We start from the raw sequence: 26285 nt of genomic DNA, 5'->3' as shown, positions 1-26285 counted from the left end.
AGATGGAGGAGGTGGAAGATGAAGATCTATAGGACATGCTACGAGTTTCAAGTGTATCATGAACAAGTTACACTCTCAAACTTCCGGGCTGTATTTCCAGGGTTCCACATTATGCCCATAATTGTGAGGGCACAGCAGACGTGAAGCTAGGTGCACTCATCGAGCGTTGAGAAATCCCAACTAGTGCTTTGAGAAGACATGAGCAGGAAGGCAACTGAGCTATGGTTGAAGTTACAGCTGAATGTGAAAGAAGCAACGAAAGGCAAGAAAGGCAGGTCACAGCAGAAGACAGATTGTTGATCATTGTTATTTCATTCATGGTAGGGTATATAGATATGCGGCTTTCACGCCGAAAGGGTATGTTCCATCCATCGCAGTATCATGTTCGTCCATTCTCAGGTCTTCATGGTCGTAAGAGGAGGGTTGTGTATCGTGGCTACCAGGCAACAGCAAGAAGGAAGCGAGTGCTTTACTTCTTCTGGCCAGTGGCGCCGGAGAGGGTGTCGGAGATGCTCTGGCCAGCGTTGCCGAGAGCGTCCTGAGCTTGCTTCATGACACCCTGGCCCTGGGCGGAGGCATCGTCGCCGCCTGAGCGGGTGGCGTCACCGAGCTTCTGTCCGGTGGACTTCTGGCCCTCTGGTGTGTATGTTAGTTGATGGCCGGGTGGTAAGTGGTGAGTAGTGGAAGAGACGTACCAGGCTGGACCATACCGGCAACGCGGTCACCGGCTCCAGTGAGGCTCTCGCTGGCCTTCTCGGTGGTGGACTTCTGGGAGTCGGGGGTCACTGAGAGACTGTCAGATGGTGCACTGAAGTTGGGTGAAGGCAGTAAGCTTACTCTTCTCGGAGGCTTGCTCGCCGAGACCCTTGCGGAGGTTGTCAGACATGTTGGTAGTTGGTGGTTGATTGGTTGGTTGAGGGCTGAAAGTAGTAGTTGTAGTTGAGTTGATTGGAGTTGAGTGTGATGAAGGTTCGAGCAAAGGGAAGCAGAAGCAGTCTTATATACTACCCTTCAGCATCGTCCAGGCTGCAGTGACGTGCTACGAAAGCCGTACGTCATCCCTCGCGAGGCAGGCACCGTAGCCGCAAAGGGTGTGGGTGAGAGGGCAGCAGCAGTCGTACCGTGTACTCAGTGGGTCCTGTTACTTGCTCCTTCACATGTGCGGTTGGCAGGGTTTACAGGGGTTCCTGCCAGGATGTATACCAGTTTGCAGACGCCACAGCCCGCCACGATAGGTAGATCAGCACTTCCGCTATATGTGATTGATGGTAATCTGGCGCCTTTGCATGGCATTCGCGTCATCTGGCCACGGCTTAAGGTGGGTACGGGTTCCAGATCTTCTGCCGCGGGATGAACACTGCCCCGCTATGAGTGAGATATGCTGTCCAAGTTGGATAGAGGGGCATATGCTGCTGCGGCTCCCCCTCTCGCGCAAATGCTTTTTACTCTGGATAGTTGGTAGCGTAGTAGAGACATAGTTGGTAGCGTTGGATTAGCACCAGTTCTTTCTTGGAAACGGTGGACTATCCCCTCGCCCTACTTCTAGCTCACAGCCATACGCCGGAGAAGGAGCCGCTGTTTGCCAATATCGGGTACGCGAACAGTGGGAGGGTTTAGTGGGGCAGTACCCCGCTGACGTAGCTCAGAGGCACGAGGAAGTCGCGCAGCACGTGACCAGCATCATCACCATTGCACACTAATCCCAATCCATCACCTGGGCACCCACCACACCACGCGCTGCGCGTGCAAACATCCTACAGATATCAACACGTCCGACTTCTGCAGTTCGGCTGAACGGCGGCAATCGACTTCACGCGTACAGCGCGTACAGTGGACGGCGTTGCTAATTCTGGCCTTTTGCCGCTCAGCGAAAACTTGTTTGACATCTGTCGCAGCCTATCCACTTTTCATCTCGTCAACGTCGTCAATGTGACGAGCCTTCGCTTGGGCGATTGGAAGCTGTGCACATCCTGCGCACAACTCCGATCATATACTTACATAGAAGAAGCGGGCCGTTATCCGTTGCTGACCTCCGCGCTGTCTGCTATGAACCTTGGCTGATCTCACAGCATCCGTGGCGAGGCTGAGTCCTGCCAACATCGCGTCCATTGGTACCACAACAACTGCAAGTCAGCAACAAGAAGCGGGAGAAGGCTGGACCTATTTCCGGCCACAGCTACGGCCTCGAATCACTATCGGAGAACTGGCCTTGTCTGCACGGCGAGGTCTGCGGTCTCACCTGGCCGGCCGCAGGCACCCTTGGGCCGAGCCCGCGCACAACTCAGATAACGCCGGCTATAGTATACTCCTATAGCTGATACCAACATCGCCCTATGAAAGCGATCACCAGCATGATGCCAGCATGGTCAGCAGTCGGAAGTGCGACCGTCGGATGCTCGATGAAAGCTGCCTGGGAGGCCTGACAGCCACATTCAATAGCCAACAACAACGTTCGACCATTGTCTTATACGGGTTGCATGCATTCGAGTCTTGCCGCGCGACTTGGAGTCGTCTCCCAACTGTGCCGTCGGCGTCGCGCGATATCCTCAGGAAGGGCTCGCCGTTACACACGATGCTCCTGAGCGAACTCCCCGGGTCGGCAAGGCTCGACAACGCTTCACAAGCCACGAAAGGGCCCCTGTGCCACAACCGACCTAACCAAACTGGCGATATTTCAGATATACAACCAATCAACCTTCAATCTCCCATATCTGCCTTACTAATAGGTATACCCAGCGTCTGTTCCCCGTGTTTCAGATCGGATCCGCTCTAGCGCTTTCCTAGACAGTAGTCGCTTCATGATAGGGTCCGCGTCGATCAGGCTCCGACAAACCTAATTTTACTTACCGCTGCACAGTACCAAACCTCACCGTTTGATGTATGGACATACCCTCTTTCACAGTCATTGACTCGTCGACGGCTCTCGCCCGCATGAGTCTCCATGCCTGACAATCCGCAAGGCCGCCTGGCTAGCTGTGCCACAGGCTCTAACAATAGCTCAAGCACAGTAATGGCAGGGATGACTTTATGCGGCAGAGAATGCCATAGGTACATTCGATATGTCGAACAGGTTTGCTTGTGTACAGTATTCTCTTGGAGTTCTCGGCGTTATCTGCACTGCCGTGACTAGGATCGAACTCACACGCCAGCCTACAGTCCGGTTCCTTGATACATCTGCCTAAACTTTCGAAGTCGAGGTCGCTTCGGTCAAAGTCACAGCGTCTGGGGAAAACATAAAACACAGAGCGGTTCGCCTCCGTTAGTTGTCACTTCCTTATCAAGCCAGCATCCTCTCATTGAGCTCGAAGCACTTCAATAATCCCTATTGTCACTATTGCTTAATCCACCATGAAGTACCTCACAGCGCTGTTGATACCTCTCCTCTACTGTACTCCTACATACGCAGACTTTGCCGACGACGCATTCTCAGCGATAAAAACTCTACAAGAAAAATGGTACAACTCTGATACTGGTTTATGGTACGTCGTAGTCCACTCTCACAATGGCCAAATCTAATATCTACCAGGAACGACTTATGGTGGCAGTCTGGCAACATTATTGAGACCGTCGCGCGCTTCGGTATTCAGGATGCCGACTTCAAAGAGCACGCCATTAATATCGTCTCCACCACATACGCCAAATCGTCCCAACAGCACGGTGCAGATGGGTGGAAGAACAAATTTTACGATGACGAGGGGTGGTGGGCCATGGGCTGGATAGCCTCATACGATCTCACTGGAGACATGAAGTACCTCGACACAGCCAGAGACATCTTCGCCGACATGACTACAGGCTGGGACGGCAATCGGTGTGGCGGCGGCCTATGGTGGTCCAAAGACCGCGACTACATTGCTGCCATCTCAAACGAACTCTTCTTATCCGTTGCTGCCCATCTGGCAAACCGGGCCGAGGGCCAGATGAAAGAGGACTACACCAACTGGGCTGAGATGGAGTGGGACTGGTTCGAAAAGTCCGGTATCATCAACTCCGACAGCTTAGTAAACGACGGCATCGATCCATCAAGCTGCAAGAACAACGGCAGAACAACCTTCACTTACAACCAAGGTATCGTCCTAGCTGGTCTCTCGGAATTAGCTCGCGCAACAAACAACGGCGATTACATCGAAAAGGCCTACAAGCTCGCTACGGCGTCGACTTCTAAACTCAGTGACGGCAGCGGTATCCTCACCGAGCCCGCTGATGGCCCTCTCGACCCCGTCGCCTCGCAATTCAAGGGCGCATACGTTCGCGGTCTATCAACGCTGTATGAAAACGCACCACAAGAAGGTGTCCAACAATTCTTCATGCGCAATGCGAATGCGGCGAGGAGTCAGCCTAGGGTTGATGGTGGCGTTATTATAGATCTGTGGCAGGGGCCCAGCGACAATGGCAACCCGAGCACACATGCGAGTGGCATTGACATTCTTGTCGCCGCTGCGCTGGCTGGAGAAGCTTAAGATGACTGGCATTTGTTCTAGTAATGTTTTATACCCCCTTCTGTTTTCATGTTCTCGCTTGTTTGGCGCTGGATCTCGCGGGTTTGTGGTCATCTTGGTCGGAAAAGATCGGAAAAGAGAATCATTTTGTTTAATGGTAATTACGAATTCAACGACACATCAACATCGATCTCCGAAAGATACTATTCGTTAACTTACCTGATGTCGTTGTTGGTGGATGTGCCGAGCTACATGGACACGGGCCAAATCAAGTAAAGTTTGACCTGCACCACGTGAACGGCACACTCGCTAAACTTCCAGTGAAACCCCGACCGGGCTCTTCCGGGCATCGCACGATATCTTACAGCAAAAAAGCCATACATTCATCTTCATTGACACCCTGCACGCAGGAGGCGTTCTCTTGCGCGCTCGCAATCGAGCACGCAATGTTGCGGGGAAGCATCGGCGTGGCCGGCACTTGCAACGAGCGCCCCGAGGTCGCGCCCAGACAATAGCATCAACGTTGTTCCCAGCTCCACTCTCCTACACTTATCCGAACGCGTCCCAGTACGTCCTCGCCTCACGTAAAACGTTTTACCGAAGTGCCTTAGTCAAATAACCGCGCAGATGCAAGTCGATAAGGCTACAGCTGCGCACCGTCCTGCTGGAAGATACGCCCCCGATCTTTGCACACGTCGATTAGGGCTAGAGGCGGCATGCATGCTGCTTCGTTTGTTGGCGGCTGCAGGTCTTGCCGCTCATGGTAGGGTAGGTGCGCCCGTGGTTACACCGGTTTGGGAGGGTGTTGTATTGTCAGAGGTGCTGTCATGCCGGGTCTATCTGAGGATTTGGGATGTGCAGAGGATGCGTGATGTAAGGTTTGCGAGCTTTTTGCCGTGTTCATCTTGTGGGTATCAGAGCGGGATTGGAAGAGCCTTGTCTTACATATCAGACCTCATTGTTGGGGGGTTCTCTTCACTTTCCACACGTTCTTCGTTTTTCTTCATCTACCTCTCGTCATGGGCTACGAAGCGAACAAATACCGGTCATGGTTGCCAAACTTCCTCAAGAAGTCGATCCAAGATGACGCCACGCCTGATGAGCGAACATCTCTTCTCCCAGACTCGCAGCATGAAGAATGGTCTACTGGCGAAACCTACGAGCTCGAAGATGGCACTACGTCAAAGTCCCAACTTATCCTCCACGAATTCTGGGTACTGTTCAAAGGATCACTGCCTGTGGTCGTAGCATACGCGTTGCAGAATTCACTGCAAACAGTATCCGTCCTCATCGTCGGCCGCCTCTCGCCAGAAGCATTGGCTACCGCTGCCTTCTCGTATATGTTCGCAATGGCTACTGGTTGGCTCGTCGCTCTTGGTGGCACGACCGCGATCGACACGCTGGCTTCTGCCAGTTTTACCGGAAGCAAGAATCGGCACGACCTGGGTATCATCCTTCAGCGCGCATTCGTCGTTCTTCTACTGTTCTACATACCCATCGCTATCGTGTGGTTCTGCTCTGAGCCGCTCTTCAAAGCGCTCGGCCAGGAGGACTATATCGCCAGAGACTCGGCAAGGTTTCTCTCGGTGCTTGCCCCAGGCGGTATTGGCTACGTATACTTTGAGGCGTTGAAGAAGTATATGCAGGCTCAAGGTATGGTTCTTGTTCTGCCGCAATCCGGAAACACATGCTGACGTACTCAGAAATTATGAGACCCGGAACATACGTCCTCTTGATTACCTCCCCCCTCAGCGCCGGTCTGAACTACCTCTTCGTGTACACTTTCCAGATGGGCCTCCTCGGCGCTCCGCTTGCTACCGGCATAGCATACTGGGCATCCTTTCTTTTGCTGCTCGCATATGCTCGCTTCGTCGACGGATGGCAATGCTGGGGCGGTTGGGACCGTAAGTGTCTACAAAACCTTTGGACCTTCTCACGGCTTGCTTTGCTCGGAGTTATACATGTCGGCACGGAATGGTGGGCGTTTGAGATTGTTGCGCTTGTTGCAGGCAAACTCGGCACGATACCACTCGCCGCGCAAAGTGTCATCATGACCACGGACCAAGTTATGAACACCATTCCTTTCGGAGTTGGTGTCGCTACCTCGTCGCGTGTCGGAAACCTCCTCGGCGCACGCAATGCCAAAGGCGCCGCCAGAGCTGCCAACGTGGCTGCGGTACTTAGCATGCTGCTCGGTGCGCTTGTACTGGCTGTCCTTATGGGAGTAAAGGACTTTTACGCCAAGATCTTCAACGACGACGCAGAAGTCATCAAGCTCACTGCAAAGGTAATGCCTTACGTTGCGCTTTTCCAAATCGCAGACGGACTCAATGGCAGCTGCGGAGGCGCGCTCAGAGGCATGGGTCGACAGCATATTGGAGCAACGGTAAACATTGTCAGCTACTACTGCGGAGCTCTGCCACTCGGCATTTGGCTTGCTTTCCACGGTTGGGGTCTTGGCGGCTTATGGGTAGGCCAATGCATCGCCCTGTATCTTGTCGGATTTGCAGAATGGGCGATCGTTGCGTGGAGTAACTGGGACTACCAGGTCAAGAAAGCTTTCGAACGGATGGATTTGGATGACAGGGCGGAGCTGGGCGTGCCTCCAGATGAAGCAGCGCCGGTACACAGATAGTGGCCTCGCATCATTGAGGTTGATCGGACCTCGGAGGTATTAGCAACGCGTCTTACTGTGTAGACGCACGGAATAGAGATAGATAGCTGCCCGGAGCCACCAATGCACGAAGTGTCAAAAATTACTCGATACGTTAAGCGAGACGTTTTTAGTGCCGCCGGTATCTGAACCCTGGCTCCGCGAACGAACCTCACTCCTCATCACATCATCACCTCCGCACAGCTACCCGATCGCTGCGTACCCCACGCCTTGCTTCCTCCTCAATGGCATGGAACCCCGTACTGGAAACGCGTGAGTGAACGATGTATGCAACCGTGCATGCGCTGCAGCTCGGCCCATCAATCGACCGCCTAACCTGCCACGGAGATCGCACTTGAAGGATGCATCCGGATCACACAATTCTTATCGAACCAATCCGCGTACCATACAACAGCTACGAAAGACCGTTACGTAGAGGTGTAAAGCTCTAGACTACGTAACAACCTCACCGGAAAGCTCACTTGCATGCATGAGCTAGCGTAACTTTGCTACGCGTCTTGACTCGCTTCAGATAAGGCTGCGATACCCAGAGATCGAGGCTGCTGAATATCAGCGTTACATATCGCCTATGGGGAAGATTACTGGTCGGATTCCCCGGGTTTTATCACCGTGGCGCCCGTCATTGTACATGCGTGCATGGCGGGGTGGGTATCCACATCGATCAGCAACGGCTGGTGCATGTCGTTCTCGGTGAAATGAAGTTGCGCAAGAGTACGCGGATGAGGTAGAAGAGCTGGTGCGACCATCATGGTGTTCTGATGGCTATTCAAAAGGGAGACATAGTTGACTGCGGAATAGTCCAGTCCAATTCTCATTGCAGCACTTCTCCAACTCCACGCGCGAAGCACACAACTCCGAGCTCACAACATACGTCAACCCAATATCGAGGCCTGTAGCTTCTCCAAGAAGCTGCTAACCGATTGGAGGCAGTACGGTGCTATGCCTGCAGACGACATCATCATGGAGCAGGGGTAGCTCCAAAAAATGTTGTTTACCTAACAGCAGTTTACCTAACGTGCGCTGGTCAAGCAAGTCACTGATAGAGTTGCGCTCGATATCTTCAGCTATTTACTGTGAGCTCTCCGCGGTCCCCAGATCTGTTCATTCATCTCCTCTCCTCCAGTTTCACTCCATCGTTATCCTGAGACTCCAGCAAGATGAGGTTCACTCCCGCGCTTTTGAGCTTCGCGGCTGCGGTAGCTGCGCACGGTGACCACGGTCATGACCAAGACCCTTTGAATGGTCCTCATGAGGGACTGTGGTACAACACACTTCCTGGTGATGGCGGCAAACAAGTACGCATCGATAGCTCGAAATGACGCCGTACAACAATGACTTACATAACTGCAGGCCGACTCCATCTTCTCCGGCATATCTACATTTGGCCGCCTCCCATACCACCCTTGTCTTTCTAGCAACACGCAGTTCGACATTGCGTTCATTGGTGCGCCCTTTGACACTGGCACATCCTACCGCCCAGGTGCTCGCTTCGGGCCCAGCGGTATCAGACAAGGTTCCCGCCGCCTCAATCTCTAGTATGTTTCCTTGAAAGCAGTCGCATGCTTACTTTTATTGTGTCGTGATCCAAAGGCTCACGCAGAATCGGATTTAGTGGTGGCTACAACGTTCCACTCGCGGCGAACCCGTTCAACTCGTGGGCTAAAGTTGTGGACTGCGGTGACATCCCTGTTACTTCGTAAGTTACTTTACGTCTTTACGTGCTTGAGAAGCTGGTGTTAGGATGTGCTAACTCGTTTGCTCGTGTAGGTACGACAACGCGTATGCGCTCCAGCAGATAGAGGAAGGCCACAACCTACTGTTGAGCCGCCCACCACACACACATGCCAACAAGCCCGGCCCCTCAAAGACAGGCAAGACGCTCCCTCGTCTGATCACTCTCGGAGGAGACCACACCATCACCCTCCCCCTTCTCCGTTCCATCAACCGAGAATACGGCCCCATCACCGTCATCCACTTTGACAGCCATCTGTAAGCCACCGTCTACCCTCGTCTTTCCTCCCTCGAAGCTCCCACTAACACCTCCACCAGCGATACCTGGCGCCCCAAAGTCTTCGGCGGCGCGCCCTCCGAACAAGCCAGCATAAACCACGGCACCTACTTCTTCCACGCCGCCCAAGAAGGCCTCCTCGCAAACGACACCAACATCCACGCCGGCATCCGCACGACCCTATCCGGCCCCTCTGACTACGAAAACGACGGCTACTGCGGCTTTGAAATCGTCGAAGCACGTGAAGTGGACAAGATCGGCACCGATGGCATTATCAAGAAGATCCGCGAGAGGGTTGGGCTGGAGAAGCCCGTGTATCTGAGTATCGATATTGACACGCTGGATCCTGCTTGTACGTTAATAATTCTTTGGGAGAGTTGAATTACAGATGGATGGCATAGCTAACGTGTATGAACGCACAGTCGCACCCGCAACTGGCACCCCCGAAACCGGCGGCTGGACCACACGCGAACTCCGCACCATTATCCGCGGTCTCGAAGGCATCAACCTCATCGCCGCCGACATTGTCGAGGTCGCACCCGCTTACGACACCAACGCCGAATTAACCACTATGGCTGCTGCTGTGCGTTTCTATTTCCTTACTCTCCTTGGCTCGATTATGTATATGCTGGTTTGGGGCTTTCACTGACGATGGTGTGTGTTCTAGGATACGCTGTATGAGGTTATGACGTTGATGGTTAAGAAGGGGCCGTTGAGCTATATGGGGGCTCCCAAGGAGATCATGGAGTTGTAGATGATGGGATGGAGGTTGTGATGGGGTGTGGAGAGGCGGAGTTGTGGGGATGATGGAAACGGACGGTGGAGGGCATGGAGCGAGCTCGGGTTTGTGGACGACGGAGAGGTGCCTGTATCGCCATGGAACATGTAGATGATAGTAATGATAACGATGACGACGAATGATAGCCTTTTTACGCCATACCGCACGGCGTTCCTTCCAACGAACTGCGCAATCATCCTAAGCAGGTTGCCATGCGTGGGTCAAGCGTTGGGTCAAGTCTTGAAGGTACCAAGTTGCGTCTAGTAAGAGTTGCTCCCCTAATACGAGAATATAACGACCACTACCACCTAATACAAGAGAAAATCTAAACACCCTAGAGCCTATGTTAACGTTAGGTCACCTACTTTGCATAATATTATCTTGATGTAGGCTGTAGGGTGTTCGATTTTCTCTTGTATAAGGTGCTACTACTACACGTCGTCTCTCGTTTCTCATGACATCATTACCACCACATGCTCGCACCATGAGCCGCCTTTCACTACCATTACACATCAAGCGAAAAAGCTCAAGCCTTAAGACCAATCTCAACAGCAGCGAGGATGAACTCCATGAAACCAGCGTTGGTGTCAATGATGTTCTGGATGTACTCCTCGCTCGTAGGGTAGAAGTTAGTTGGGTAACCAAACTCCATGGTGTATCCGTAGACCTTGGTGAGCTTCTTATTACCCTGCCATCGGCTGAAAGACCAGTCATCTGTCGCGCCGGAAGTAGGGTAAAGACCAACAGCCTGTTGGGGAACGTATTCGCGGCCTCCAACGGAAATCATGGCATCGGTGGTGCGGTTGGCTGCGATGCGGATGTTGTCCCAGTCCTCTTGGTCAATGTACTCCTTGTACAGGTCGTCCTCGACGATACCGCGCTTGCCGTCGTAGGCAGGGTTGAACAGGTTCTGCTTGGGGTCGTGGGATTGGTCAACGTCGTCTCCCCATGAGTAGAGCAGAGTTCCGGCAGCAGAGTGGACGTCAATGTACCAGTGGATGTTTGGGTACTCGTCATACACCCAGGCCATGTCTCGCGACTCAGGCTCGGAGAATGGTGCGGTGCCATAGAAGGCCTGGGAAGCGGGGTTCGTTGAAGCTGGGGAGACGGAAGGGTCGAACTTCTCAGTGAAGTTCCAGAGGAAGTCAAAGTTCCTATTCAGATCTACACCAACGCTGAGGGGTTCGTTGGGCCTAGCAGAAGCTGGATTGCGATTCTTCCGCCAGAGGTTGCTGTTGGCTTGGTCGTGGCGCACACCATCTGGGTTCAGCATGGGAATGAAGACTACTCCCGCACCGAGAGCCTTCTTGACTTGGCTGTTGGTGTACTTCTTGTTGCCGTAAGTGAGACCGATACGGTGCTCGTTCGCATAGAGAAGGTCAGAGACGAAGTAGATCAGGTTGTCAGGTCCTCCGCGCTCACGTGCGTGAATGCCTACTCGAGTTAGTTTGATCTACGACAGCTTCATGAATCGATGCATACCTGAAGTGAAGTAGATGTACTGCTTGTCCTTCTTGATCTTCTCTGCCTTGTTGGCAACACCACCGATGATGTTCGCACCTTCGTAGGTCTTGTGTGGCGTGGTGAAGATGGACATGCCGTACTCTTTCTCCAGACCTTTCATGGCGGTGTAGACTTCGTCTGCGTTGAAAACACCAGCGCTCTGGAGCTGGGCGTACTCGCTGGGCTTCCTAGTCCCGAGTCCCCGGGGCGCAACCTTTCCACCCTTGAAGCGATCACCCTTGCCAATGGGTGCAGTCGCAGTCTGTCGCTTGTTCATGTTGTGTAGAAGCTCAACGCGAACGAGCTCAGGGTCCAGGCTTCGCTTGAAGTGGTCCAAATGGTCCTCTGAGATGACAGCGTGCAGCTTGTGCTCGCCCCCCGCAGCCATGACAACAGGACGGCAGCCATAGTCGATCTCGCTGTTGGCCGAGATGAAGTCGTAAAGCTGGTTCTTCTCTTTCGCGTAGAATGCGACGCTCAAGACATCGGATGCAAGAACAGCGCCGGGAAGCAGACCGAGGAGCGTGGAGACCTTCATGGCAGGCTGCGATAATAATGCTGCGACGAGTAGAAATTGAAAGTCGTACAGACACAGACTGTCGCCATCCTGTTCTTATTTATTCAAGGTCGATGGCTTGGTACTATGTGTCGCGAGCCTCTTAGAGAAGAGCATTGCTGCCAGCTTCCTCATCCGGTAATGGGGAGGCTGTTCTCCAAGACTCCAAGACAGCAAGCGTACTTGGCTGGCGTACCTGCCCTACGATTCTAAGCAGGTCCGAACTGTTATCTTCTGCTATGGCCACACGAAATGTACTCTAACCCGGATGATGGCGCTGGTGGTGGGCCAACGAATGCGAAAATGCTCTAAAGGATCCAGACTCCTGGTCCATGGTGTCGAAGGCGTTGCCAAGACTGTTGAATGTGGGTTAGCAAGGCACCGGCGGTTGTTGCTACAGGATCGTGAGTGAGTTGCAGATAAGCATCGCCCCGAGGCTGTCAAAATCAAGCTCTGTGTTCCCCACAGCCGAGTGGATGTATAGTGTCTCTGGGGTGAGACATGTAGGAAGAGCTGGAGAATGCGCAGGGCTGCACTTGATACACGCTAGGATGGCGCGAAGAACGATTTACATGTTGTCGCATGGCGATATCCTGTCAGGCCGAGCGAGGATGTCTGTTGCATGTTGGCGACCACGAATTGAGATGTGCGATGGGTGAGGAGTTCGAGTGATGATTGTCTCCAGGACGCGTTCGCGCTTGTTGCCAAGACACTGCGCAGCTAACGCCTATCTCCGCGCCCAGATGTGTTCGTCATCTCCTTCATCGACTATCAAAAGCAAACATGGAATCGCCTTGATATACGATTGCGCCTGCGAGGCCACCAGAACTCGCGATGGATTACAGCCCTCTAACTCCAGAGGTCAACGTCCTGCTGTTGGGCGATTCGGAAGTCGGGAAGTCGACGTTCTTATCGTGAGTTCGGCGCGCGCGGTTCGCGTGACAGTTGATGTCGATTGACGTCTTGCTACCATTACTGACGTATTCGCAGTCGCCTGTCGCTCGGCGTACAGCCTCAGGGCGATGACCTTCCACCGTATGAGCTACCCAAGCTACGCGACATAGACCAGCCCTATGCCTTCGACATCTCGCTCTATGGCCGGCCGTACAGGCTGCAGTTCTTTGACACTGCGTCGCCTCAGAACTACACTCTCCTGCACCCGCAATTTGTGATCCTCTGCTACGACATCTCCTCGCGCGCATCCCTCGACTCTCTAGCCTCGACATGGTTGCCGATCGTGAACAAGCACTTCAACTACGACGAGAACCTGCCTGTGATGGTCCTAGGCTTGAAGCGAGACCTGAGGAAACAATGGACGTTAGCGGAGCATGGCCCGGATAAGAAGGGCAAGGGGCCGAGTGTCATGCCACACGAGGGTCTGCAGGCGGCGCAGAGGATGCTGTGCGACCACTATGCTGAGTGCAGCGCCGTGACAGGGGAGCTATGTAGGCAGGTGCTGGAAGACGTCGCAAAGACGAGTGCGAAGACCACGACTGAGAAGGGCGCCAAAAGCCAAGGGGCTGACATGTGTAGTATGATGTAGTTGGTAGATATATCGAGAGTATAATTGGAAGTAAGCGCGTCGAGCCATACACGTGCAAAAGGAAGATTCGATCAAGCATTACAGCACATCATAAAGGGCGCATTAGATCCTGCTGGCAGCAAAAACAGTGCATTCGGCTCGAATGAAATGGCAAAAAATTGGTTCATGCGACACCTGTGTGATTCGAACACACGCTCCCGAAGGAACTGGCTAACTTTCCTGTGAAGGACTAGCAGGCCAGCGCGTTAACCACTCCCTAGAACTTGGATTAGTAAGCGTTCAGTAGGCAGACTGGATCAAACGTACGCCAAAGTGCCTTCAATTTGCTTATTTGCTGATTGATGAAGGACTGGACAGTCTGAGCGTATATATTAGGAGGTGGTAAGGCCAGTTTGCGCATGGCTGAGCAGGGAAGCGGGGTTCAGGTGGGGGCCGACAGCACAACTGGGGAGAGACGCATCCGACGGCACACCCAGTCTACATGCAGCGACTGCTTTAAGCGCTTTGCCCACTCATGGACATAGAGATGTTTAGATGAGAATGCAAAAGACGGGTGAAAATTTATCTACTCTCACATCCATCAGAAGCGCACTAGTCCTCTAGGGGTTAAGAGCATTTCAGAAAACCAAAGTATTGGCCTTTGGTTAGACTCCAACTACAGACCGACAGCGCATTGCAGCTTCACAAGTGCTTCACCGATTTACTGGTGGTATAAGCCTTCGAATTGACTACGTTGAACCTCTGCTTGAAGACAGCAGATTACAAGTCTGGTCGAATGTCGGAGAGGAAGCGGTTCAATCACACGGCCAACGCTCAACCATGAACTCTATCTTGGCCATGGCTCTCACTCAGCTATGCGCTGTTTCAAATTGCGATGTGACGACTGCTGCATCATTCGAGCTGTGACGACACTTCACCAGCCTCTGGCTCGCTTACATGCGGGCCAATCACACGCCACTCGTCCCTGCGTCCTGGAGCTGGCTCAGGCTCCGCCTCATCGTCACAACTCAACAACTCCTCGACGCTTGTCGTGCCCTTGTTCTCGTCGCTAGGTATGTATACACGTCAAATTCCATCGGCGACGTGGCACCAGTCCAGCTGTTCAGGTCCATCTCGCCAAGTTGCCCTGTGAATACATCATGGGGCGGGCGCCCGAGTGCTGAGGCAGGCACTCTTCGTTCGCGTCCGCTCATCGACTTCCGTAGCCCTGGCCGCCTGAAAATGCAACGAGACGGAGGCTGACGTCCAGCCGACGAAAGCAACAAACCCCCTGAAACACCTCCGGGGCTTACCATGGAAACCACATCCAGGAGCAGACAATGTTATCCTTACACGCAGCATTCTTGGAGACGTCAGAGCCAGGTTGTCACGTTGAAGAAGAGCTGCACGTGGTGAAAAGACCTCAAGTTTGAGCAAAGTCGTGAAGGAACAGACATTCTTTTCTGCATTAAAGCGAAACACATCTCACGTATTGTCAACAACAACGTGGTAGCCAAACTATCCTTCCCACAAAACCGAAACGCCAACTCGAAGCCTCGAGACATCATAATGGTCCGTACACCATAACTCATCAGTCGGTCCGCCCAGGGATAAATGCACGCTAAAGAATACTTGACGAGAAAGAGGTTGAACGTATTAAACGATAACATGGGTATAGGGCGCATGCTCTTCGGACTCCTAGACCATGGCACGAAGTGAAATCAGGGCTGTCTTTTGCGCCGCGATCATGTACTTCGTCTTATGCGTTGATTTATTGGGATGGGCGCATTTACGAAGACGTGGGATTCGTCGGCGATGCGAGACTGCTTCTCCTCATATTCCAAGGAAGACATCTTTAGGTCATCGATTTGTGCCTATCAAGTCAGCCTTCATACGCCAAGTAATGATACGCTTGAGCTACCTTGGTCAGCGGTGGTCCGATGGTGGTGATCAGAAATCCGTCGCGTCCCTGTCGACACAATTAGCGTTCTGCTATACTCAACAACCACCATTGCAAAGTACCTGGAAGGTGTAGGGCCGAACAATCGCATCCGGGCCGCAATGATAGCGTATCTCGTTCTGAATAACGGCTCTTGAGATGCCAAAGCCTGGCACGAAGTACGAGTTGGGCACAGCCATGATGATGGTTTGGGATGGTCACGTCGGCAGGGTATTGCAATGTTGGCTGGACTCGATGTTCGCGGGCTGGGGATGATGGTAAGGTTGGGCGCGCTGGGGACTTATACATCTGACTCGCAGCCTTGCGACTGGGGAATCGGTTGCATACACTCTATCTACACCGGTTCCAGTCCGGATGAGGATGCGATGCATCGGCTGCGACCAAGTCCCCCGTTGGGCGTGGACGCGTCCGCCTCATTGTTCGCCTCGAAAGCCCAATCACCGCCATTGGGCAGCGACTAAGACCGGGTCTTGCAGCACCCTTTGCAATTGACCACTCACGGAATTCCCACTGCATTTTCTGGTATATCTCTTACTCTTGGAGGACTATTGCGGTTTCGTTATGCTTCGCACCTCGGCGCTAATTGCTGGAGCGGCCAACGCAGCTGCCACGTCTGCAGATGGATGGTCTCTCGCGACAACTACGGATGCTTAAAGACGATCTCTTCGCCACCAAACGTTCCAAAGGAGTTTGCGATATGTGATACTCCCACATCCTCTTGCAGTTCCAAGCCAGCGGGCTCAACCTGTTCTTCCAGATGCGATGAACTTGGCGCCAAAGGTTTCTAGCGGAGAAACCTCGACGCCGATCATACCCCGGCTCAACTTCCACGATGGGTGACACCCAGTCGCCCCACGGTAATCGCACAGCAGAAGGAAAACAGTGTCGCGGTGTCTAAATTCGGCCAGCGTGGCTTCACCGCTAGATCTGTTAAGCGAAGGCGCGATCGCATCCAGGAGATCCCTTCCGCACGCGCTGCTATGGGTATGAATGCATCCAGCTCCGGGGATGTTCCAGGTTTCGAATATCCCAAGAGCCGAGCCGAGACCCTATAGTATCCACCATCATGTACCTTGGTTGACGCAACAACGGCACCCAAGCACTTGGGCTCCTTCCACAGCAGACGGACTAAGCGCCAACACCATCTGGCGACTCCATCTCACTGTGAGGCGAGCCTGGTTTACCCCGCTTGTCATTGATGATCTACTTCGACACTACCGGGAAAGGTGATAGATTACGGCATGTGGTGCCAATGGCAAGAAGAGAGTGTTCAGCAACACCTCTTGCTATCGCTTCGATTGTGAAGCTGTTCGTCTGAGGTGTTCATGCGTTCTGTTCCCTTCGGCATAGATCATCTCTTGCGGCCAACAAATCTCAACGGAACGCGCATCATTGCTCGAAGATACAGGATCACCACCGGAGTTGCATCCTAACGGCGGTCTCGGCTCTTGCAATGGCCGCATGAGTCGTGTACACGTGTGCGACTTCACGAACATGTGCCCAATGCCCAACGTCCGAGCGTTTAGGTTCCATCACAATAAGCATTCCATCGACGTAGCCAGCATGCTGTACCTACAGCACCTTATGCACCGGACTACCCCGCAGAATCAATCATGCAGTCGCCTCCTACGCCACCTCACCTTGCATCCGGTGTCAAGGTCTCACCGAAATTGTCGCCTTACGTCATGATGTCACGGATGAGACGACACGACGCAGTGGATGTTGTGAGGCATTATGAGTTTGGAGGGAGAACCTGGTGGCGGCCATTTCGCGGGCTACGAGGAACCCCGGGCACATCGAATGCGTGATCACGCCATATTCAGTCGGCGGTTCCTACTTACCGGCCTTACTGGAAGACAGCGGAAGATGGCGCAACCCGAGGTACTCCGCAACTAACGCAAGACCAGAGAGCGTACCTACCGTGACTATACAGTAGCAATGCAGGGGATCTGAGCGGCTTGGAAGTAATGCACCTAGTGTTGACGAGAAAGCGCATTTCAGGGACGGATGATCGTAGGTAGGATCTGACAAGCAAGGTACGGCTACCACTTCCGGCAGAGAGCAACTCTTTCAAAAACGACTGTTCGTTAAAGCGGCCGAAATCATAAGCCCGAGAAGTCGCCCCGCTGCCACTCTGCTCTATCATACGACTGCTCTCCGATCTCGTATAGCTTTTGACATGTATAAGGCCTTGTTCACCGGACATTGACAAGGCTCAGCCCGGTTGTGATCATTCGGGGCGACAATCTCGACAACATCGTGTCCCTAGGGTCAGCTAGCAATTCGGCAGACGTGTCCTGACAAAATTCACGACTGTCACAGGGCTGTCACTTTGCAGAGCAATGGCTCTTCGAATGGGCAACGACGACGGACGACTGGCACACTGGAGATGGGAGGGTATCAGGCAATGCGTTCTGTGACGTCTTCCATGCCTATGGAGTCTAGCACACCCTGATTGAGACCCGATAGGCGATGCGCCCAAAGGCCAATACCGTCCAAACCCCCACTCGCCACAGACTAGTAAGCTGCCTTCAGCCCTTGTCTGCCCTGTTCGAAGAGTAGAACCGGAGCATGGGTCAGCGGGACTACGTGTGAGACAATTGGCATGAATTCTGCTAACGATTACTATATGTGGCCACTCAGATACTTCCACAGGGAAATCCCTTCTACAGATTGCTGTTCTGTGTCAGTTACTCGCGTCAGCTTCATTCCATGGTCCCACGCCACCACCATCACACCGCGACCGAGCCCACAACGGCAAAATCCTGTGAACAGCACACGCTTCATCCGGTGGTTGGATACGATGGCTCTCTCATTGACGGTCAAAGATCGAGCGCAATAAGCGCAAGGCTTCACGCTCTTAGCAGTGGAGGCGGAACACAGCCGAACGAACTGACGAGAAACACTATTTGCCCTTGCTTGATCGCAATCCGTACATGCGGCCTGCAACATCTTCAGCAAAGTGCAATCACAAATTCGCCACGAGCGGCATTCCGAGCACGAACCGTGGATCTCGCGTGCCACGTCAACCGTCCTTGTCAATGCGCGTTCGCCGTTGTTGATCGCGGCAAAATGCATGCAGCGCATCATATGCAGGTCTTGCTAAGACCCAGTACCTGCTCTAGTCTTACCAACTTCTTCCACAAACGCCCCTTCACAAATGGTTCTGTGAAAAAGTGAGGCTTCGTAATTTCCGAAGTCGTAACCCTGTTTGCCGATCCGATTACGCCCTAAGCCGGGACGGCCACCACGATGTACTCCTGCCGACTGCGCGGCGTTCGGTAACACCAGTCGACACGGCATGCGTGAATGACATGAGTGAATGAGATTTTTGGAAGCAAGGCGACCAATAGAAGTTGTGGTAGAAGCTCGTGCGATTCAAGTGCCGATCCTTTGAGTTGGCGAAGCGGCCCACTTCCTCCCTTGGACTTTGCTTATTGCGGAGCCGGAGTCGTGAGCCTCACGAATGTCTTGACAGTTGGCTGGAAGCTCTCCTCTGCTCCACCCCTCGAAGGATCTCGTTTTTGTTCTGTATTGTCATCGATTCCAAGAAAGAGGACGCACATGGACAGTCTGCTTCAACTTGGATGCTGAGAAGGTCCAGCTGCATCTAAAATACTGAACGCCATGCGTCAACACTCGCCGATCTAGTTTTAAATCTTTACTACATTGTCTTCGTGTCCAGGAAAAGCTCAGACGAAAGAATACGTCCCATCAACGTTTGCCGCATACGGTCGCACTCGAGCACTCGACAAATACGTTCCGATAACCCAAAGACTGGACTGTGCAATACTATCAGACTCTTCCTAGGTACACGTACCACGATACCGATATAACGCAGGTGTCCTCAGCATGACCTTCGAGGTCACAGCTGTAACGCCTGAACGCCCCCGAACCTAGCCAGACTGCTACGACGTACTCTCCGCAAGCCCGACAACCACGCGTTGTCTATCCTATCACCTCATACACGAAAAAACCTGAACAGGCCTGCGGACTACATCAAGACAAGAACCTGCAAAGTAGGTGACCTGACGTCAACGTAGGCTCCACGGTGTTCAGCTTTTTCCTAGATTGGCGCGGTGGTTCAAAATACTTTTGATCATCCACAGGTAACATAGAGCTGCCGGTACATCATGCAAATAGCTACAGCGCGTTACCAAAACCACAATGGTGATACGTATTGTTCCTGCCCAGTTGGGCTGTGATCGTTGGGAACTTTCTTCGTAATTACACATTAATGGATTGCTAGCTGAGCAAGCCCGGGGTATCATCGTACAAGAAGAACGCCAATAGATCCGATGCAATGCCTCCTCTACGATCGCGTCCCTCCCAACCCTGGTCCAAATGGAAACGAATCAAACGTACTTACCTTCTAACAGTAGCTCCCGTTGCGACTTCTTGGGCGTTGCTGAAAGAGGTAACTTCTGTCGCATGTTCGTGCTCCGGTCGCTGAGCACAGATGTGCTTGACGAGCGCGAGTTCTTCGACCTGGAAGACTGCGGCGACACGAAGTGCTGATTCGCAGGTTCATCGCGGAACACAGGCGTGTGCCGACCGATCGTCTCTGGGCTATCGGTGTCGCGCGGATGAGCCTGCGTGATGGTCTCTGCTCTGTCATCGCGCAGGGCCTCCGCCTCAGTGACCAGTGTCCCACCAACTTCTTGATCCTGCTGACCGCGCGCGACTTCCGCCTCAATGGACAGAGCCCCGTCGCGCACAAATCCCCCATCAGCGCTCACCGTCCCACCTCTGACAACCTCCCCCTCAGCATCCAGCATCCCACCCGCAGCAACCCACTTCCTCAAATGATCCTCCCGCAACCTCTCCCCAAACCCCGTCCAACGCACCCCAACCCTCATCGGAATCCTGCCCGCCCTCTCCAAAGCATCATACCAATCTCTATGCTCCGTCCAAACCAACCTCCTTGAGCACTTACTCGTCGTCGGCGATCTCCCAATGTCAGCCACATGTTCAAACAGCATCTCCCCCTTCGCCGTCGCCGTCGGCGTATCGATATCGAGGTTATCCAGTATACTAGCTTTGATATCGCGATCGAAACACAACCACTCTACCACATTATCCCCCGTCCTGAAACCCAGCGCCGAGCCACCGAGCTGGAAGACATCAGCCAGGTAGCCGACTTCGAGACAGCCCGGGGGTATTTCATCGCCAGCCGGGACAGATTTCTTGCAGAACGGATCGTCGGATCGAAGCGCGCAGACGAAACCGTGGGATGGGCGGTTGAGCAGGGAGCGTAGCTTGGGGACTGAGATGAAGGAGGCGCGGTAGTGGTAGATTGCGATATCGTTTTTTGCAAAACGGAAGTATTGGGCTTGTTTTAGCTTGTTGCCGTTGGGTCCGGGGATGGGGTTGGGGCCGTATGTGCGTGGTTTCTTGGGCGTTATGGGTCGGGGTTGCTTGACTGGCTTGGGTTTGGAGGGTCGGGGGTGCTTGTTTGGAGTGCCTTTTGGGCGGGTCATATCTTTTGCGTTTTTTCGTTTGAGAATTTGCGGTGGTCTTTGGGCGGGAAGGGAGGGCGGATAAGGGGGGGAAGAGAGAGGAAATTTGATTGCTGGAGAGGGTCACATGTTTTGGTCATGGAGTGTTGTAGCGATGGGGATAGTGTACACGGGGATTTAGGCTACTGCCGCTAGAGAGGTGCTAGATTCAGGGTCTTGTTCATCGTGAAAGTGAAAAGAGGGAAGAGGAGCGCAGAAACTAGGTAGGCGGGGGAGAAACCGCACAGTCTTTCTTGAGCTAGCTCCCGTGATCGGGAGAGAACTAGGGCGTGAGGTCTGAGAGTTGGTCTGGCTCTCCGTCACTGCTTATCTCTAGGTTATGCGGAGTGGGCATGCTGATGTTATAGAACTTTCATCAGCTTTGGTATGTCGTGGTTCGATAAAAGCGGTGTGTATCGCGGCAGTTCAGAGGTGTGTCGCGCGTACAAAAGTGTCGCTGTAGCTTTCATACTACGTCAAGATGTGGATCTTGTTTAAACTGATGAATCGCGCTTGAATAGAGTGATACAGGCGTTGGAAGTGGGGTGTGAGAAGTTCGTAGTAGTCGTCAAGCGCCTCCGTTGGTGTCAAGACATGATATTCGCCGAATACAAGCTAGTGTACACCTCATCTGAACACCGAGGTGTCTAAATCGCCGTTAGGCCACCAACTTCGCGAGCTGTTGTCTTGATGTAGGCTCTAGGGTGTTCGGGGTTTCCCTTGAATGGGGTGTGTATAACATTTCCAACCCATTCCCATGGTCTTCCACGCTTGCCAGATCTCGCAGGTTCTTGTTGCTAGTGAAAGCAGCGTTGTCGCGTTTGTAAGTACCCCTGTCATCGTCGGGGGCGTGTAGTAATGTCTCATAGCTGATGTCTTGGTTATGAGATGAAGAAAGCGACCAAGTGATCAAAGGTTTCCCACTGGTTGTGAAAGTAGAGAGTGTTCATGGCGGGAGTGGGCCATTGCACGTTCAGCGCGACAGAAGCGGATAAGTCGGGGTTAGACCGCCTCGTTATCTACGCCCCAGCTCCCTCACTTTACCTTCAGTGAAGGAAACAGTAGGCGCTACCGAGCACTGACCTATGCTCATTGAGTGCACCGAATCTATACGTCTCTCACTTCTCAACCGTTGTTTCTTGTTTCCGCTATCCCATTGACTATTCCAAAACATGCGGATCTCGGGGCTCCTCGGGTTAGCAACCCTCATCTTTGCTGTCGCAGGCGAGGTTTGTCAAAGGTAGGTATCGTGCCTCTAGTCGAGTTGTTGTTCTGGTTGGGTCCTTCTATCAAGTACCAAATCTGTTTGATTACATGTCGCTGTAGTTGACTCAGACTCTAGTTGCCCAAACAACGACCTTCTCGCTGTCAATTTCACGATCCCGGGTGGACTTGATAAGATCCTTGTTGCCGGTGACCCCGACGACTCGGATTCACCATCAGACGTAACAGTGACTCCAGCGCCCGACGCGTATTACGAGCATTGCAAGCAAAAAGGATGCGCCCTGGAATGGTCGATGCAGCACTCCAATAGCGAGGCCGGCGCTCAATTTGCACCTCCCCGCATGACCGCACAATCTCCCTTTCAAACTCCTAAAGACCTCCGAGACTGGGGATGGCATGACGCTGCCAAGATATCGCAAGCTTACGATGACCTCAGCAGCATCTGGTGGGGAGCTGATGTGGCACTGAAGGGCCTTCAGCTTCCTTGGAAGACAGATGCCCAAGAGGGTCCCAATCGTCTCACCATTATAGTGCACCAGGACCCCACTGCAGATATCAGTGTTGATAAGCAAACTTACGAGGTCGACGGAAAAGAATACCGGGCTTCGGACGCTGATTACACTATGACTATGAATCTGCAAGATGGTGTTATCATTGCCATAAGTCGCAAAGGCCCAGATACGGCAGGCAAGGAGCGAGAGCCGCCGCTGAAACCAGAAGACATGCCAAAACTCCACCAATTCTCCGATGTTGGCTGGATAAAATGGAAGGCCATGGCCGAGGCGAATAATCTTCCTGTTAACAATCTTCGGTATTTCCTATCGCTTGGGATCGCGAACACACAGACGTTATCAGTGTGCGAGAGGATTTTCAGGGATAATAACCTAGCAATGAAGAGGTGGCCTGGAGACATGTTTCTAGCCGGCACATGGGAGTTCCGTGCTATCTTGGGTAAGTTGCACCTATCTTAGAGAGGTTCAGGTATCTCGTAGCGTATTCGAGGTTGTGTCGTCTCCATTGCAGTAGAGCATAACCCCAAGGCTCACTTGAGACCACCGTCTTATCCCGGAGGAGTATCTCGGCTAACTCATGGTCAGGAACCCCGAACGTACAAGGCTTTGGGTACATGCTGGTTCAACACAAGGCAGATCTGGGCAACATGTTCATCAGTAAAATCCATGTTTTCCTGTGCGAAAGCAACGATGTTTGCATTGTCGCATTTGTGTCCCAACCAGTGGCCGCTCCAGTGCAAGATGCAATGGTCGGATCGATAGTCATCTCGGATCAGGTCGACAGACGCGACGAAGGAAGTAACGTCATGCGTCTCCACAAGATCTTCGCGAAGCTGTGAGAGCTAGGGAGAGCGAGTCGGAATATATGGGAGGATTGAGGATAATTAGACCTTTGGCTGGTAGACAGACGCGATTCCCGGTCTTAGATCTGGATGGTCTTGGCTGCTTTGAAGGAGTGTACGGAGCTGAAGGCCTCCGCGACCTCCCTAGACTGGGGATCATGTCGCTGCCGGTCTAACCAAATAACATCGACGATTCTCACATCGAATTCCATCTCTTTTGCGGTGTCGGAGTACTCGATCCAGTCAGGCAGCTCGATCAACGCCACGTCTTGTAGCAAAAGTAAATCTGCTCAGCCGGCCAATGACAGAAGTCGTGGGCGCGTCGAGTCGGAGCGGATCCGGCAGCCGCGACGCGCGCGTGTTGTTTTGAGGGGATCCGAATGCAGGGAAGGAACTTACATATACCACCTCATGTCCCATACTGCGTCGGTCCTGAACTTGCACCACTCAACCGCAAACACTCGCCGCCGATCAAGTGTCATTGCAGAAGCCATGTCGTGCCATGACCACGCCAATACGTCAAGCGCGGGCTCGCGTCATATGACAGGCGTGCCCCGCGTTGTAGGATGAGAGCTCGCGCATGACAGCCCACGAAGGAACATCTGCCGCCAATGCGCCTGTGGGGTATTAGCCGTTGCACCGAGCGAGGTGCTGCTCGCTGGTCTGGGCCATGTTCAGCATTCCAAGATTAAAGAGAGAGAATTCCTCGGCTTTCGTTACCCCGCTAGCGACTCCGTCGACTAGAGGCTGCCGTCTGCCCTATCAGCCGAGTATCTTCGCCGCATTGCGCAATCGGGACCGCGGCCGGTAGCGAAGAAACTCCCTCTGGACTCCCTTGGATTCGTCTTTCCGAGGTTATACCACACCACCCATTCGCCATGAGGCCTGCGACTACTGCGCCCGCCGCTTTCCGCGCTGCGACGTCCATCGCACGACTCCCCCGCCCGAAGACGTGCTCCTTTGCGACGCGCTGCCTAGCTTCCCAGACTGCTGCGAGATCGGCCCAGTTTTCGAGCCCGCGACGAACATCCGCAAACAGCGCCCCAACACCAGCACCCAGCCTATACACTCGAATTGGACAGTACAGGATGGCGTCCTCGCAGGGAATCAAGAAGATCCAGGTCAAGAACCCCGTGGTCGAGCTCGACGGCGATGAGATGACCCGGATCATCTGGCAGGTCATCAAGGACAAGTTCATCCACCCATATCTTGACATCGACCTCAAGTACTATGACCTGGGCCTGCCCTACCGTGACGAGACCAACGATCAGGTGACGCTCGATGCCGCCGAGGCTATCAAGAAGTACTCTGTCGGTGTCAAGTGCGCGACCATCACCCCCGATGAGCAGCGCGTCGAGGAGTTCAAGCTCAAGAAGATGTGGCTGTCGCCAAACGGCACCATCCGCAACCACCTGTATGGCGCACACTGGAGCAAAGGGAGACACATGGCTGACAGCATACTACAGAGGAGGAACCGTTTTCCGCGCGCCCATCGTCATCCCCACCATCCCTCGTCTCGTACCCGGCTGGAAGCAGCCCATCATTATCGGCCGCCACGCTTTTGGTGACCAGTACCGCGCGAAGGACCGCGTTATCCCTGGCGAGGGCACACTCGAGATGGTCTTCACACCCAAGGGCGGCAAGCCTGAGGTCATCAAGGTCTACGACTTCCCAGCGGAGGGCGGCGTCGCGCAAACCCAGTACAACACCACCGAGTCCATCTCCGGCTTCGCACACGCTTCCTTCAAGATGGCGCTCGACAAGAAGCTGCCGCTGTACATGAGCACCAAGAATACCATCCTCAAGGCATATGACGGCAAGTTCAAGGATGTCTTCCAGGCCATCTACGACAGCCAGTACAAGAAGGAGTTCGAGGCTGCCAAGATCTGGTACGAGCACCGCCTGATTGACGATATGGTCGCCCAAATGATCAAGAGCGAGGGCGGCTACATCATTGCCATGAAGAGTGCGTATCCCTCCTACTATCATTGCGACTTCGCTGACATTCCCAGACTATGACGGAGACGTCCAATCCGATATCGTCGCCCAAGGCTTCGGCTCCCTCGGCCTCATGACCTCGACCCTCATCACCCCTGACGGCAAGACCTTCGAGGCCGAAGCCGCGCACGGTACCGTCACCCGCCATTTCCGCGAACACCAAAAGGGCAACGAGACCTCCACCAACCCCATCGCCTCCATCTACGCCTGGACACAAGGTCTGGCTAAGCGTGGCGAGCTGGACAACACACCCGAGCTCGTCGTTTTCGCCGAGCAGCTCGAGAAGGCTTGCGTGGACACTGTGGATATCGACAAGATCATGACTAAGGATCTGGCCCTTGCGTGTGGAAAGAAGGACCGGGCGTCTTGGGTCACCACCAATGAATATCTTGATGCCGTCGAGAGGAGATTAAAGTCGAGCTTGAAGGAGAAGCTATAGATGTACAGAAGTGTTGAATAGTCGCGTGGGATATTCCTTGCATCGGATCACTCGGTAACAGCGTGATACCTAGACCTGACCATGTAGACGGAGTTCTGCTTACTCTTGGGCAGGAATCGATTGTTCACAAAGTCAAGTGCGCCTGTGCATGTCCTCCTTTGCCAGTGAGGCGTGAGAGCGCGAGGCATCTTTTTTTGGCAGGGAGCTCGTGCCATGTCGTCTCCACATGTTCCCGGAGCACGTTGCTTTTGATGAACTGGGTTTACGCTAATTTCCGATGGGACCCAAATCCTCAAAAAGAAACCAGTCTCTTGCATGTCTCACGGCAGTATGCA

General features: G+C 53.4%; 9 protein-coding genes across 9 annotated transcripts; 6 read left to right on the top strand and 3 right to left on the bottom strand.

The window, feature by feature from the left end:
• Nucleotides 1-469: 469 nt before the first annotated feature.
• Nucleotides 470-886, bottom strand: J4E86_005795 (uncharacterized protein; the record flags this gene model as incomplete). Its single annotated transcript, XM_051446327.1, has 3 exons — nucleotides 470-636; nucleotides 696-785; nucleotides 838-886. The coding sequence occupies 3 exons, from the start codon at nucleotides 884-886 to the stop codon at nucleotides 470-472; spliced, it is 306 nt and encodes a 101-aa protein (XP_051303094.1).
• A 2462-nt stretch (nucleotides 887-3348) lies between these two features.
• J4E86_005794 (uncharacterized protein) lies at nucleotides 3349-4457 on the top strand (the record flags this gene model as incomplete). Its single annotated transcript, XM_051446326.1, has 2 exons — nucleotides 3349-3479; nucleotides 3527-4457. 2 exons carry the CDS (start codon nucleotides 3349-3351, stop codon nucleotides 4455-4457), a joined length of 1062 nt encoding a protein of 353 aa, XP_051303093.1.
• Nucleotides 4458-5455: 998 nt separating this feature from the next.
• On the top strand, nucleotides 5456-7071 carry J4E86_005793 (uncharacterized protein; the record flags this gene model as incomplete). The annotated part of the gene is made up of 2 exons (XM_051446325.1): nucleotides 5456-6089; nucleotides 6140-7071. 2 exons carry the CDS (start codon nucleotides 5456-5458, stop codon nucleotides 7069-7071), a joined length of 1566 nt encoding a protein of 521 aa, XP_051303092.1.
• Nucleotides 7072-8267: 1196 nt separating this feature from the next.
• J4E86_005792 (uncharacterized protein) lies at nucleotides 8268-9872 on the top strand (the record flags this gene model as incomplete). The annotated part of the gene is made up of 7 exons (XM_051446324.1): nucleotides 8268-8405; nucleotides 8461-8645; nucleotides 8723-8806; nucleotides 8878-9099; nucleotides 9160-9470; nucleotides 9541-9701; nucleotides 9786-9872. The coding sequence occupies 7 exons, from the start codon at nucleotides 8268-8270 to the stop codon at nucleotides 9870-9872; spliced, it is 1188 nt and encodes a 395-aa protein (XP_051303091.1).
• A 550-nt stretch (nucleotides 9873-10422) lies between these two features.
• Nucleotides 10423-11937, bottom strand: J4E86_005791 (uncharacterized protein; the record flags this gene model as incomplete). Its single annotated transcript, XM_051446323.1, has 2 exons — nucleotides 10423-11330; nucleotides 11379-11937. 2 exons carry the CDS (start codon nucleotides 11935-11937, stop codon nucleotides 10423-10425), a joined length of 1467 nt encoding a protein of 488 aa, XP_051303090.1.
• Nucleotides 11938-12789: 852 nt separating this feature from the next.
• On the top strand, nucleotides 12790-13498 carry J4E86_005790 (uncharacterized protein; the record flags this gene model as incomplete). Its single annotated transcript, XM_051446322.1, has 2 exons — nucleotides 12790-12869; nucleotides 12946-13498. The coding sequence occupies 2 exons, from the start codon at nucleotides 12790-12792 to the stop codon at nucleotides 13496-13498; spliced, it is 633 nt and encodes a 210-aa protein (XP_051303089.1).
• A 6294-nt stretch (nucleotides 13499-19792) lies between these two features.
• J4E86_005789 (uncharacterized protein) lies at nucleotides 19793-20917 on the bottom strand (the record flags this gene model as incomplete). Its single annotated transcript, XM_051446321.1, has 1 exon — nucleotides 19793-20917. The coding sequence occupies one exon, from the start codon at nucleotides 20915-20917 to the stop codon at nucleotides 19793-19795; it is 1125 nt and encodes a 374-aa protein (XP_051303088.1).
• A 1583-nt stretch (nucleotides 20918-22500) lies between these two features.
• Nucleotides 22501-23510, top strand: J4E86_005788 (uncharacterized protein; the record flags this gene model as incomplete). Its single annotated transcript, XM_051446320.1, has 2 exons — nucleotides 22501-23110; nucleotides 23257-23510. 2 exons carry the CDS (start codon nucleotides 22501-22503, stop codon nucleotides 23508-23510), a joined length of 864 nt encoding a protein of 287 aa, XP_051303087.1.
• A 1091-nt stretch (nucleotides 23511-24601) lies between these two features.
• Nucleotides 24602-25950, top strand: J4E86_005787 (uncharacterized protein; the record flags this gene model as incomplete). Its single annotated transcript, XM_051446319.1, has 3 exons — nucleotides 24602-24927; nucleotides 24980-25479; nucleotides 25526-25950. The coding sequence occupies 3 exons, from the start codon at nucleotides 24602-24604 to the stop codon at nucleotides 25948-25950; spliced, it is 1251 nt and encodes a 416-aa protein (XP_051303086.1).
• Between the last annotated feature and the right edge of the window lie 335 nt (nucleotides 25951-26285).

This window comes from Alternaria arbusti (assembly GCF_024043155.1).
Source record: "Alternaria arbusti strain BMP 1465 chromosome Unknown scaffold_6, whole genome shotgun sequence".
NCBI classification, from domain to species: Eukaryota; Fungi; Ascomycota; class Dothideomycetes; order Pleosporales; family Pleosporaceae; genus Alternaria; species Alternaria arbusti.
This window is presented reverse-complemented; position numbering and strand designations above follow the sequence as displayed.